The sequence below is a fragment of the Molothrus aeneus genome, chromosome 26 (genome assembly GCF_037042795.1).
Source record: "Molothrus aeneus isolate 106 chromosome 26, BPBGC_Maene_1.0, whole genome shotgun sequence".
In the NCBI taxonomy this organism is placed as follows: Eukaryota; Metazoa; Chordata; class Aves; order Passeriformes; family Icteridae; genus Molothrus; species Molothrus aeneus.
In genome coordinates this window covers 3,395,066-3,409,481 of record NC_089671.1, presented here as the reverse complement: position 1 = coordinate 3,409,481, position 14,416 = coordinate 3,395,066, and the positions used below count along the sequence as shown (strand labels likewise).

The following is a 14,416-nucleotide window of genomic DNA, read 5'->3' as shown; positions in this document are numbered from 1 at the left end:
TTGATCGTGACCCATGGAGCAAGTTACCAACCTTAGATGAAGATCTGCAAGCCATGACAAATTAAGTAGAATGACAGTGAATTTATCACAAGGTGAAAAAGCAGATTTTGGGGTTTCTAGAATGGGGGTTCAGGAGGCAAGATGGAGGGATCTGGGCATGTCCAGCCTTTCTCCTTCTTCTTCTTGGCCTCCATCTTCTGCTGTGATGGTGGCACTCACAGATTGGTTTAGAGCAGAAGCTCAGTGTCTAACACAGGTGATGGGTACTGGGAATAACTGTAAACATTGTACACGTAGTTTTTAGTATAAACACACAACCCTGCCCTGGGGCAGGCAGAGTGCCTGGACTGTCTTGCTGAGCTGCCCTTGGCAGGGCAGGAGAAAATTTTTTATAGATAAGACACAATAAACAACCTTGAGGCCGAGAAATGAAGAGCCCTGACTCCTTCTTCAAGCACCAGGCTGGGAAAAGAGACTTTCCAACTTCTCTCAGGGTCACTCTGACAAGCTAGAGCTCCCAACACTGGAAGAGGAATTCTGAAGAATAAAAGGTGAATTTCCCTCATGCTGTGAAACCCAATCCCAGCTGATGAACTGGGATCAGGCTGGGATGGGGAGTTTGGAGTTCACAGCTGAGCACCTCAAAACCTGGGGGCAGCAATCCCTGGGCTTGTTTGGGATAGAAAAGAGCTTCCAGCCAGGAATTCCCTTGTGACAGGCAGAGCTTTAGGTAAGAACTGGCTCTGAGGGAAGATTGCAAGGAGCTTTGGGGTGCCATGGCTCCTAAGGGAGGAAAGAACTGCAGATTTGAGGAGAGATTGTCCAGGGCTGACAGTGCCCTCAGCCACTGCCTCCATTCAGGGGGGCTTCCTAAAATGCAGCTGCCTAACTGAACAAATCTGAAGGGAATTTTAGGAAAGAGCAACCGTTAAGCAACTCAGTATTTCTTGATGAAAAGTGTTTCCTACACAAATTTGGAACTTAGAGCCATTTAAAAGTCAGGTAGAGTGAATTAAAAAAAAAAAAAAAAAAAAAAAAAAGTTGTCAGGATCTTCAGCAATAAATATTTACTGTTTGCTCAAGACATTGTCCTCCTCTTCCCCCAGATTTAAATGGCATTTTCATACTACAACCCCAAAATTCTAGACCTTTCCAGGATTTCAAATTGTTCTTCCCCAGCATGGAGGTTAAAAGGCATCCAAACAACAGAGACACTTTATATTTTATATATTTTATATATTTTATATATAGAATATACATTTTATTTATATTATATACATATATATAAAATATATATGTATATATATATTTTGTATATATATATATTTTGTATATTTTATATATATAATTTCATATATAAGTTTTATCTATTTTCTATGAATTTATATGAATTTTATATTCTTAATATATTATTTATATTTTTATATATCTATAAATAATATAATATATTTATATTTTATATATAGAATAAGAGGAGTATAGGAATGTGAGCTACTGCATTGGAAGACTCGACTTTGTCAAGATAATTGTCATGCAGAACAGATACTCTGATGTAAATTAATTAATGAAATTAGATCATGGCTGGAAATGAATCACTTTAACTTGACCCAACAGTTGATACTGATTAAGTTTCTTAAATTTCTGGTTTAAAAGGAGAGACAGAAAATGCTTATGGGGTAAAATTTTAGAATAAAGTGTAATTCTATTCACTCTGTGCATTCCTCAAAGAATTATATCAGGAAAATAACCACTGTGTGTTTAAAGAACAGAATGCATTTTTCTTGCAGACCATTTCATTTGTACTTTTCCACAATCCATGTGTAAAGCTGACAGGGTTTTGCAGCTGGGGAAATTATTCCTTTCAGGCCAGAGAAATTGTCCCCACTCTGGTTTACTCTGAGTTTGCCCTCTGGGGGTCTTCACACCTGTGGTCAGCTGGAAAAACATTTCTTTTCAACCCATGAAAAAAACCCAAAACACCCCATTTTTAAAATTTAGTGCACTGAAAAGAATCTTCAAATACTTCCAAGGAATAACACTGAGATTAAATAACTCATTTTAGCTAAGTATTTACAATCCCAAAGGGACTAAGAGCCATGAAGCAAGTGAAGGATGAAGTGACAGCTTTCAGTGCAAGCTGCTTTCTCTCATCCTATATTTGGTTTTATTATTGCTTTTTTAGTGGGGTTTTATTTTCAGTCTTCTTCTGCATGGTTTTTCTGACTGCACTGCCAGGTTTGGCACAGGAGATACCACTTCAAAATCCACTTTCTGATTTTTATTTCTAAAATAAAAAAAAAAATATGGCTGCACTTTGCCATTAGTGAGAAGCAGAACTCTCCACGTGTTCTACAGCTTCCTAAAAATACACTGGTAACTTTTCTGCTAAGATTCTCTGAACAAAATTGCTTAATTTTACCATCTCCAGGATGAGCTTTTATGTTTAAATTTTCCCTGCAGAGGCCCAGCATGAAACAGGCAGAATTTGGAGTGATGGGCTGGGTGGATGTGGAGGCTGTGCCAAGGAGAGATCCCTGGACAAAGCCACCCCTGCCCAGCCCTGATAAGAGCTGCAAATCAAAATCAGCTCTGGCAGCAGGAGGATGAGGCAGCATGTGTAAAACTGCTGCTTTCTCCTGCAGCAAACACAGAAAATAGAAAAAAAAAAACAACCAAAAACTCTAAATGCAAGAAAGAGAAGCTCAAAGATTAATTGGGAAGGAAAAATGCAACATGTACTAAAAGCAGGCTGCTAACGAAGTCATTATCTCACTCCCTGGTTTAAGATATCTGGCCCATTTGTACTTTTGTCTGCATAATTAATACCCTCAGACATCTTTTTCCAACTGACTTAGCACTTCTTTTCCTGAGGAAACAGAGTGATGATACTTGTGCTAAATAGTGCTTATCAAGAATTAGCATCCAAGTGGTTCATCTCTTCAGTGTGCCCTATTTTTAACAGGACAGATCAGGTCTCTCTTGCAGAATTGACATGAGAAGAGATTCCCCTCCCCACCAAAGGCAACATCTCTTGTGTGTGGTTGAGAAAGTTAAATGAAAAATAACTCCACCAAAATAAATCAATGTACAGCAGCTGAATTCTGCTCTAATTATAACCATAGCAAGCAATCTCATCCTGCTTGGTAATTATTGGTTAATTAAACTCAACACTGTGAGAGAGATGTTACTCTAAATTAGAGAAGGTTGAAGAGGGGTGCAGTTCAGCCTCATTTTGGGTAGAAACCTGAAATACTACATGTCAGTTTTCTGCCATAAATATTAGGGATGATAATAATCTCTATACTGAGGAAAGTCACCAGGAAAATTCATGAACATTTTGTCCAAATTGGACTCTTAATGGGGACTGAGAAAGCCCACAGGTAAAAAGACAACAAAGAGAAGCATGGATTGATGGCTCCAACAAATCCAGTCTTGCTCAGGTTTTCTTATAAAACCAGAAAAAATGTCAACTTGCATTATGGACAAAATGTGCCATTTTCCTCCTCCTTGTTAATGGAGATCATAAATGTGTGTTCAGTGGAAAATTCAGATTATTTGATGACTGTCCTATCTGTACTTCTGTCCTATCTGTACTTCTATCAAGTACTGCTTATAAACCTGCAGTATCCATCCAGGAGCCATTGCTAAAATTGGGACACCCACTTTTCCAGGAATAGTGTAAGGACACGAGCAAATACAGAGCTGCTTCTTAGGTATTCATCCTTTAAATAAAAACCTAAATAAAACAGAGTGGGCTGACAGAGAACAACCAACATTTCTTGTAAAGAGAAGAACTTCAGGCAGGATTTTAAGGAATTCAGAGAGAGGATGACAAAGCTGAAACTTTTTCCATGAGATTGTGCAGTTGCAAGCCATATGCAGTTGTGGATTTACAGCTTCTTTACAGCAGATAAATTTAATCATGGGGATGACTAAAGAAATGTTTCTGTCCCTAGGACAAAGCTGAGTGATTTGAGCATGAGTCCACTCAGTTCCTTCACAAGTGAGTCACAGCTCCCTTTTTCCTGAACTCCCAAATGTGGATAATAAAACAGTTTACTAATCACAGCAACCATTTCTTGCCAATCCCTTAGTCCTGCAGGCAGCTGAGATGAGCAGAATTCTCTCACCCTCGTGCCAAAAGCTGCTTTAGGAGACACTGCAAGACTCCAGTGGTCTCACCTGGCACGGGATCCAGAGAAATGAAGGAAAAGTGGGATTGTTGTTAGCTCCAATACATCATAAATCTCCTGACTTCTCACAGCAAAGCGTTCTTAAATTGTTCCAAAATTCTCATTGCCTCCTGAAGAAATTTCTGGTGCAGATTTTCTGATTTGCTCAGTTTCCAGATGGCTCAGTGAGGGACAGAGGACCTTACACTCCCAACCAAGGAACTTTCTCCTCAGTAGCCTCCTGCACTCCTCAATCACAGCTTAAAAGATTTACCTATTACTGAAAATAGCCTTTCTTCCCATTTTTGGATTTGTAATCTTTGCATGCAAAACCCAAAGCTGCCTCCAAAGCTCAGCTTTCACTGAAGATTTTTAGGAGATTTTCTTTAAACTCACTGAACTCTTCCTTTCTGTGCTTGTGACTCACAGGTACAACTGACTGAAACAAATCCTGCTTTCCAGGCAATTTTCAGTCTCTGCTTTTCATCACTAAAAGGGCTTTCAGAGATGGGACTTTTCTCTATTCCATAACTACTCCCCTGCCCAGGGAAGATTTCTTTTCATATCCCTCCCAAGCCCAGTGCCTGAGCCCTGAAAAATGGCAGCAGAAAGAGCACCTGCACTGTACAGGTGATGTACAAGGAAGGGCTGAACAATATCCTTGTCTAGAACAAGAAGAAAAATGAACCAATGTTGCATGAAACTTGATTCCTCTGTATTTATTGAGATATTCTCTCCAACTAACAAAAAATGTGCCATCATCCCTAATAATTCTTCCTACATTCTTCTGTCTGCAATAGGTTTTCCAGGTTTAAGTTCACCTGGAAATCTCTTAGAAACAATTCTACTTTTGTTTTAATGGAGATTATCTTTACAAAAAAGACCATCTTAAAATATATGCACTACTGGGTAGGACAGCTGCTTAATGAAACAAAAATCTTACCACACGATGGATCAAATAATCTGGAAAAGGCTTCAGGCTGTTACATTTCTAATTCTTATCTTATATAAATATATAGGATCTAGTTAATATTTTTGGATGCATGCAGATGGCCATTACTGAAAAATTAATGTTTTTTTTAAACACCTTGCATTGCCTGTTTCTTCATGGTAAAGTGAATTTAATGACTGAAGTGGGAAGGAAGCTTTTAGTTGTCACCAGGGCTGGTGTTGCTAAAGGCACAGCTTTCCCTGTAATGACTGCAGCAACCCTGCAGATTCTGGGAATGTCAGAAAGAAGATATTAGTGAAGTAAACCATGAGATTCATGTTTTTTGAGATGTTTAAAATGTCTCCCATATGGAAACAATTATTTGGGATTTGGTACTAAAAGCAGGTCAAACAGCCAGAATATTCATTTATGTTCCCTTTTAAAATCAGCTGCAGATACTATGAAATGAATGCTAACTAAGACAGACACTACCACTGACCTAAAAAATAAAAATAAAATTATCAGAGTGTGCATGGTGGGGTCTTTTAAGGAAGCAATTTTGATGAAAATCTTGGAATGTGCCAAAACTCTGCAGTTTGTGTCCCCAGCCTGTCTGGGTGCAGGCTCCTGCCCAGCTGTGTGACAGGACATTAATATGCAGTGCCAGGAGATGGCTCAGCATTCCTAAACTCATAAAAAATCTGGGAAATGTCCAGTGGGGAGCACAGAGCTCCTGGGGAGATCATTGCTGCAGAGCCTCCTGTGTGCTCCCAACCTCTGCAGGCACCACTCACAGCTCTCCTCTGCTCTTAAATAACAGCAGCACCACTGAAGAATAAAACCAGATTTTCTGACAGCTTAGGAAAACACAGTTAAAACCCCCTTGGAAATTCTGGGCTGTGCCTATATGTGTTTTAATCAGAGTCACCACCATCCTGTCTCTAAATGAGTGTCAGGAGGGCAGATCCTCCCTGTCAGCTGCTGTCATGTCCAACTTCCAGCGCCTGAGAGGTCACAGTTTAAAGTCTCAATATCATGGCAGCATTTTATAGATCAGTGCACCAGATGGGGTTATTTTTTCTCTCAAAGGTTATTGTTTTTTCACTGTAAAAATAATTCAAAAAATAAAGTTAAAAAAATCAGAACTGTGATTTAACCACCTACGAGCTCACTCAGAAGAACCCTAAATTATAAGATGGGTCAAGGAGTAAATGTAAGAGTGAAAAAACTTTTAGCACACATCAGGAGGAAGAAAATTCAGTGTAAAAAGCAGAGATTAAGAATAGCAAAAAGCACTTTACTATGCTTAAGAGCAAACCCCCCATGTCAATCCAACCTGTGAAAGGGTCACGAACTCAGAGATTTCAGAAATATGCAAGAGTGTTTCTATAAAAAGAAAACTACCACATTTCTGTACTGCAAGTGCCATAAATTATTAATATTCAACTCAACTCTCAAGCAAGTAACTCAACCATTGAAAACAAACCACTGATGTTTAAGAATTACAGCACAAATGAGCATTGAATGGGGCAGGTTGAGCAGCCCTGGAGAAGATGGTGAGGTTATGGCAGAGGATATCAATCAACCACTGGTATCAGTTGATATCACAGGATATCAATCCAAAATTCCAACTCCTCTGTGAAGAAGTGCTGCAGAGTCTCTACAGTTGCCACAGAAAAACCTGGGTGTCCACACTGATGCACCTGGGTTGAAGATCTGACTTCACTAATTGGAATTAAATGTGTTTATACACAGGACTGAATTATTCCCACCATTAATTCCCTTCAGAAGCTGCCAAGTTGGAGATTGTGAATAATCTGAGGGAGCCACTGGGCAGCTCCTTCCTAGAATTCACTGGGAATTAAAACCCAGCCCAATTTCCAACATGTTCTCAGGAAAACACTCAGTGTGTGTGCACTGGAAACAAAAGGCACCACAGAAGGAGAAAAGAGAAATTGGGATGTGCCAGATGAACCACAGATCAAGAACAGATGAGATGAGATGCAAACAGGATCCCCCAGAGGACCCCACGCTGCAGCTGTGCCCTGGTGGGGCTGGCAGGCCTGGGACGCCCCTGGAGCTGCACCAACACCAGTGGCAGGTCCCCTTCAGCAGCACAAATGCTTGGAATGTTTTGCATTCAATCAAGGCTGGCTGGGAAGGAATCAGCAGGAACTAATTAACAACCCAGACAGGCTGCAGAGCAGGGATATTGAGGAATTCAGCTGGAGGAGTTCAACACCTACAGAGCAATTCCTCTGAAAAAGATGCAGACAAAGGCTCAAACCAAAAAGTCAATCATTGATTATTTTTCCTGCTGTTCCTAAACCTCCTGGACATTTCATTCACCTCCTTTCCCAAAGCTAAAGGCAGTGATGTTGTGCTTGGGAGCACTGAGAACTGCAAATCCTTACAAATTTTGTATTTTAGAAGCAATGGCATTCTAGGAGAATATTTTTGCATTTTGTAATATGTCCATGAAGTGGCAATTGCTAATTTCCTTTTCAGTTAAACACACACAAAAGGCACCTGAAATGTCATTTTGGCTCAGTCCATATGGTATTTTTTATGTAAAAAAACAACAAAAAAAAAGCAGCTTGCTTTCAGGACAATTGTCATTTCTGGAAGTGCTGACAAGCCTCAACCACAACAACAGCACTGCAATTGTTTTATACATAACAAAGTTATAATAACCATTCTTCTTGTTGTCCAGAAACCTACTTAATTGGGGGACGGAAATGTTTTATTTATAAACACAATAGAAATGCCATTTGCCAAGTACACTCACACCTAAAAGAGCCTGTGGAGAAAACCTGTAAAATATCTGTTACAATTTTACCACGTTCACCTCTCAGACAAGACCTTTTCAAATAAAAGTGTGAACTAAAAGAATCCTTGTTTGTATAATCACTTTACACTGCCTTGGTTCCACAATGACTTGTGATAAACGTTTTTGTCCCTAAGAGGATTAAAAACCAACTGAATCATCAGGAAATAAGCTCATGTTATTTGTCAAATTATGTGCATTATTGCAGAAAGTTGAAGCCATATTTAAGAGCCTTGCTGCAAAGCGGCCCAGAATAAAGCAAATATTAAATTTTGTCACTCGGATGATTTTTAAATTAATTCCCTCTCATGGTACAATTACTTTTAGAAGCTGCATCACCATCTCTGAAACGCCTCATTACTAAGTGAAACCACCTTCTGCTAATGACAGTACCTTGGACAAATTTCCCCCTCCCACGTTGACAGGAAGCTCTTTGAAAAGTTAAGCCACAATTAAGCATCACTTGGGATCTATTCTGATCCTTTCTAACTAAATTTTATCAAACTTCTCCTTTTCAATGCATTTTACAGGCTTTGACAGGAGAATATGGAGGTATTTGGATTTAGAGAGAACAAAGCCACGGAGGAATAATGTCAGCAGGGGAGTTTGCTGGGTCTGGAAGCTATGAAAATTCAGTGATGGTCTGATTTTCTCTATGCAAAGGAGATGTTCTAAGAAACCTCCAACTTTGTCCTGCTGTGACTTTGCCCCTGAAATCAATTCCATTTCACAACACCGAACAGGCAGCAATGAAAGCCCTGTGCTCTGTTCTGGTTTCATGGAGCGTGTTCTGGAATTCCAGGCTTGGGATGGGTCTGTGGGGGTGTGGGTGTGCACATCTGGGTGTGCACAGCCACAGGTTATTCACAAACCCCAGAGAAATGCTTCCAAGAAAAGGAACTGCCACCCTCACTCTCCTTCCATCCTTCCTTTCTCTGCCTCCTCCCCATCTTGGTAACCTTAAACTTACAGAATGTGAGAACTATCTTTTTTATTTTAAAACTCACTGGGAGTAGTGTTTGGGATTGAATCCCAGTTGCCTTTGTTTATTCAATACTCTCAAATACAGGAAACAACTCCTCAGCTGATGGAGGTTTAGTGTATCTCTCATGCTCTGAAGATGATGGGTGACTTCCTGAGCAGCAACTCATCCTGCTGGGCTGCTCCTGACAAGGAAAACTGACAATATAGCAATTTTCTAACTAAAATTTCCAAGCTTTTAAAGCTGTTTATACAGATTTATTTTTTTTCTACTTATTTTTATGAACACAACTTCACAGAGTTTCTCAACCCAAAGCCCTGCTGTATGAAATCCTCCCACTTCTGGAAGGAAATTCTCCATCAGCAGCTTTACTGCACAAAGATCTGACCAAGGTGCACAAACTCACAGGGTGTATCACACATTTGTAAAACCTGAAACACTCCAAAATGAGCTGTTTACCTGTAACTTCCAGCTTGTCACCAGTGACTTCAGCCTTCAGATAAATCCTTCCTCTCTTCTCTGTGTGGTCCATGCCACAGAGGCTTGGGACGTTTATCACACATTGCTTGTGAACATTCATGTCACAGGCTGTGGACATAAAAATGGTTCAAGACACCCGTGAGAAGCTAAAAATCTAGTGAAAATTTAATAAAAGTGAAAATTAAGACTAAATGCTTAATTATTGGCAAGACTTTCAGATTACAGCTTCCTGGTTTTCAACCAAAGGCCATGGCTGGTTCCCATCTTGCAATACTTTCTGTAGAGGGTTAATACAACAGAAAATAAAATCATCTACTTCAGAAAGATAAATATATCATTAATGAAGTGCAAGGGGGGGGAAATGAAAATGGAATAAAGACTTGCTGGGAATATGACTAAGAAAACAGGGCATTCACGCCAGCAATGAAGGAAGGCAGGTTTAATTGATTATTAGTTTTTGATAGTGGGAGTCTTCCAAGACAAATTAAACCCAAGGAAAACACCAGACCTTGACTACAAACTGAACTGAAATTCCAATCTTTGAGAGTGTATTCACCCAGACAGTCCGAAGAGAGGCTTTCTCAAAATTGCCATGACAAAGGCTCTTCAGCCACATCAAACTGAGTACACCATGTTCTCAGCAGAAGAGGTGATTTTAATTACTAAGTTATTATAATCCTGAAATATCCACTTGAAATATACCAGCACTATAAATAGCTGACATTTGAAATTGTATTTTCCAGAGAAATGAAGTAAGAAGCTGCTATCCAGGGCTTCCACTCCCTTTCTAGAGCAGCCTTTGGCAGCAGAAGGAACCTTCACTCACTGTCACATTTCATCCCCTGGTGCAGGAGCCCGTAGAGCAGGGACCCACAATGGTCACAGAAGGTGGGGCTCCCATAGGTGTGGATCTTGAACTTGTGCTTGCTTCTGGGGTCCTGCAGGAAAAGCAAACACAGTCTAAGTCCTGAAAGATAAATTGACACACCTTTAATTTATTACTTCAAATACCAAAAGCTTTCCAGCTATGCAAATTATGCTGCATGAAAATATGTTTCAGTGTGTAGCTTGTCCTCAGTGGCACAGGCATATTGCCTCAGTTCCTAATTCTCCTTTTTATGGTGCTGTAAGAAAAAATGTGTCAGCTCAGGCTTGTTCCCATGATTTATGGACATTAAAATTCATTTACTGACTGCTCATATACATAAAGTTTAATGGCAGTGTTCAGTCTGTGGCTGAAGACTCACAGACTAATTACAGAGTGGTATTGTCACTGTTCTGAAATGTGACACAAAATACAGCAGGAGAACTGGGAAGAAGCTGTTCATGGGCTAATCTGGAACACAGTCCAATGACTGTAAAATCAGGATTTTACAGATGGGATCATCCTGAAATGCTGCAACTTTATAATCTCTATTGTTGTGAATGAAAGGGAACGAATTCTAACTTGGCACATGGTAAACATTTTACAGAGATTGCTGCTCCCATCTGATTTTTGAGCAGAGAAACTTAAGAGTGAGGACATTTTAAGGCCACCAACAGCTTGGAAATGTTTCCTAATTTAGGCCCAGTGAAAGGGAATACACCCAAATCACTCAAACACTTGACACATCCAAAGGCATCTGCTGTTTCTGCAGGAGTAAGGGTCCCCTCTGGAAAACCAGGAACATTTATTTCAGAGGAAGAAACCACATCTTCCATGTGTTCACCCATGCCAGGCTCATTGCAGAGCTCCAGATGTGCAAAGCCAAAGCCAACGTGGGTTTGGCCCTGTCCTGTGCACACCCTCTTTATCCTCAAATCCTTTATGACCCCTCCCAGCTGCTCCAGCTGCACTTTAGTCAGAACCATCCTTGCACAGCCTAGGGCAGAAACTGGGGGGAGCAGTGAGTCTTCATTAAAAACCACACTGGGGTTTGAAATCCATCCTTGCTAACATTCTTTTCAGGAAGACTTTGGAAATCATGAAATGCCAGGGCTGAAACACCCTCAATGAAAACACAGCTGCAAAACAATTAATTAAAATGTTTCCCTTCTGTCCACATTTTGTATTATACCTTTGTATTGGCTAAGAACTGTTAAACTGTCTTATACTGATTTTAAAAATTTACCTGCCTATCAAAGCTTTCCAAAAAATCAAAAGGGAAGCCCAGCATGTTAGTCAAAAGGGAAAACCTGCTGACTCTTTCCTCAAAATGAAAAGATCTCTCTAGTGCAAGTGTTTTCTGAAGAAATTTGGGAGCTTTGTTTAGTAATTCTCACAAATATATGGCTATGAGAGGGCAAAACATTACCTTCAAATTTTACTATTTTGCCATATTACCCTTTGTGAAGGTTTTTAGTGTTTTGGTAGCATTCTTCATTGGATTCATTTTGGTATTGATTCTGAGTTTTGCAGTGAATCTATGACCACTTTTCACTGTATGGAAGGAATCACAGAGCACCCAGGATAACAAGTGAAGAATTTCCATTACAAATTGAAATTGAAACTATTTGAATAATTCTGCTCGTTGTAACAGAGACACGAAATGCAAACTGCTACCAACTGTATTTATTTTGTAAACACAGTGAACCTCAGTGGAGTGACAGCCAGGGCTCCAGAGAACATCTGTTTCATTATTTATTAAAGGCTCAGCAACAGGCCTGGTGGCTCAGGGTCATGGGAATGTGGCTGTGCAGAAGGGCTCTCTGGTGGCTCACTGACTGTGTGCCTTCCAAACAATTTAAACCACAGTTGGGAAGTTAATTCTTCCCTAAATTGTTTTGTTTAGATGACAGAAGGGGACTTGTTGCCTTATAAATATCTCCACTTAAACATGACTCTGTTAAGACATCTGTGGCTGAGAAGGACAAAAGGCACAGCTCCTAAGAATGACACTGAATAAACAGAGTTTTAAAGTTGTGTTTGACATCTGGCACAAGTGCTATTTATGAGTATAAAGTAATGGTATAGAGGGGAAGGAAATGATTACATTCAATGTCTACTAAATACATTGAATCTGTGTATTAGACTGAAATTATATAACACCACCAAATAATTTCATTCCAAGCTATGGGAAATTATTGCAGTCAATGTCTACTAAATACACTGAACCTGCATATTATACTGAAATTATGGAACACTGCCAAATTATTTCATTCCAAGCAATGGCATGTTCCTGTAATTAAGTTAAGCAGGGGTGTGTGTGGCTTACAAATGTTGTGACATGTAAGGACAATGTTCTGCACTCTGCACAGGGCTGGGCTGCTTTTCAGTGCCCGACTACAAAGCTCTGTGTGGCTGCAAAACCCCAGGAAAAGCATTCTTGGAAAACAAAAAAACCCCAGTCACATTAATAAATAAATCAATCAAGTTGGATCAAACTTTGGAGTTGGCCCTGCAGGACTCAATGTATAAAATTTGAATCAGTGTTTGCTTTCTATACTGAATCTTAGTTTTCTATCCTTGTTTGAAAATTCCTCTGTGGGGCCTTTCAGATCAACAATCTTGATATGAATTAGATTTTTTAAGGAGAAGCAAAATGTTCTGACTATTATTAGCTATTATTATTGTATATGCACACACAAAGTCCTTCATAACAAGAAGAGGACAATGGAAAATAGTACCAAAACTACTCCTGAACTGGAAACTTTGTAGGAAATCTCTCTTTAAAGATCCCTTTAATAGAATGTCCTAAAAAACATTTAAAGCCTGCCACATAAGAGAGTACACTCTTCATCAGTGTTTTATCCTATTTTCTGCTTCAATCCCATGTTTTTTTGGTTTGGTTTTTTTTTTTTTTTTTTGGTAACTTGAAGTCCAGAAGGTATTCTTATTTAGGAAGCAAGCCCAAGACCATCTAGAGAAAGCCAAGACATCACTATCCACCCATCACAGATGACAAAACTTTTCATCTTATTTCCATATTTACGAGGATTTCTCAGGCACTCAGAACTACCCTTGAATCTATACCTCATATTTAATTATAAGCAATCATATTAATAATAATTACTACATTGCCAGCTGTAATTGCTTCTATTAACAGCAATTATTTTATCAGTTGTTAATACAGGTTCATACTTAGCAGTATTAAATATGCATTAATGAACTTATGTGCATCATAGAGGAAATCATGTTGTCCTTAGCATTTCTTTGGCTAAAGGCAAACTATGGAGCTAAAGGAAATATCCTGTAAATTTTCTTCAAATATCCCTTTTTCATCAATGTAAAGTTTCAATAACTCCAAAGCTGAGCTGGCAGCCCCATTTTGTAGTAAACACAGGGAGCCAAGCCAGGATCTGACAGATGAACTGCCAAATAATGGCTGCTATTTGCAAGAGAATTGAACTTTGCATTAAACTTGGCACAGATTAATTGTGAAACTCTAAAGGGAAAACCTACTTCTGTTTCCACAATCCATCAAAGTTCTGAGGGGGGAAAGTGGCATTGGGAAAGCAGTGGGGAAGGACTTGCTCAGCAGTGATGGATGATGTGCTCTATTAAACTTTGTGTTATCTTCCTGCTAAAATGTGCATTCTCCAGTCCTCCATTTTAGTAAGTACAACTTAATGCAATACAGTGTAATTAAATGGGATAAAAACTTCTGGGCAATTGACATCACAGACTTTTAGATATTTTTCTTTGAAAAACCTTTGATTGGCAAAAATTTAGCCCTGCATTTGTATGCTTTCTAATAGACTGGGGTTTCAGAGCCTGCAATGACCCACATGGGTGTAGCATCCCTATAAAGATGAAGCAGGCATCTACACCCCACACAGCTCTGCAAAAATCAGAATATTATCCATCAGTCTCAAAGCTGAGATGTGATTACAGAGGGAAGGATCCAGCAAGAGAGGGTTGCACACACTGGCACCAGGTGAATGCCTGAAAAACCCAAAAGTGGAGCAGAAACAAAATAAATAATGAGTTTGCAGAAATGACTTGTCCAGAGAGCTCAGAGGGCTTCAGCCAGGAATCCTGCCACACTCCAGCAGAGGGAAGCAGAAGAACACAGAGGCATCTCCCCAAACCCCACACATTTTTC

General features: G+C 39.5%; 1 protein-coding gene across 1 annotated transcript in view; it reads right to left on the bottom strand.

The window, feature by feature from the left end:
• PRKCA (protein kinase C alpha) overlaps positions 1-14,416 on the bottom strand; it is a 145,567-nt gene that overhangs the window by 40,979 nt on the left and 90,172 nt on the right. Inside the window, exons 4-5 of the mRNA XM_066565870.1 lie at positions 10,219-10,330; positions 9,372-9,500 (exon numbers count right to left, since the gene is read on the bottom strand). Of these exons, the coding sequence (XP_066421967.1) occupies positions 9,372-9,500; positions 10,219-10,330 (241 nt within the window). The remainder of the gene's footprint in view (positions 1-9,371; positions 9,501-10,218; positions 10,331-14,416) is intronic.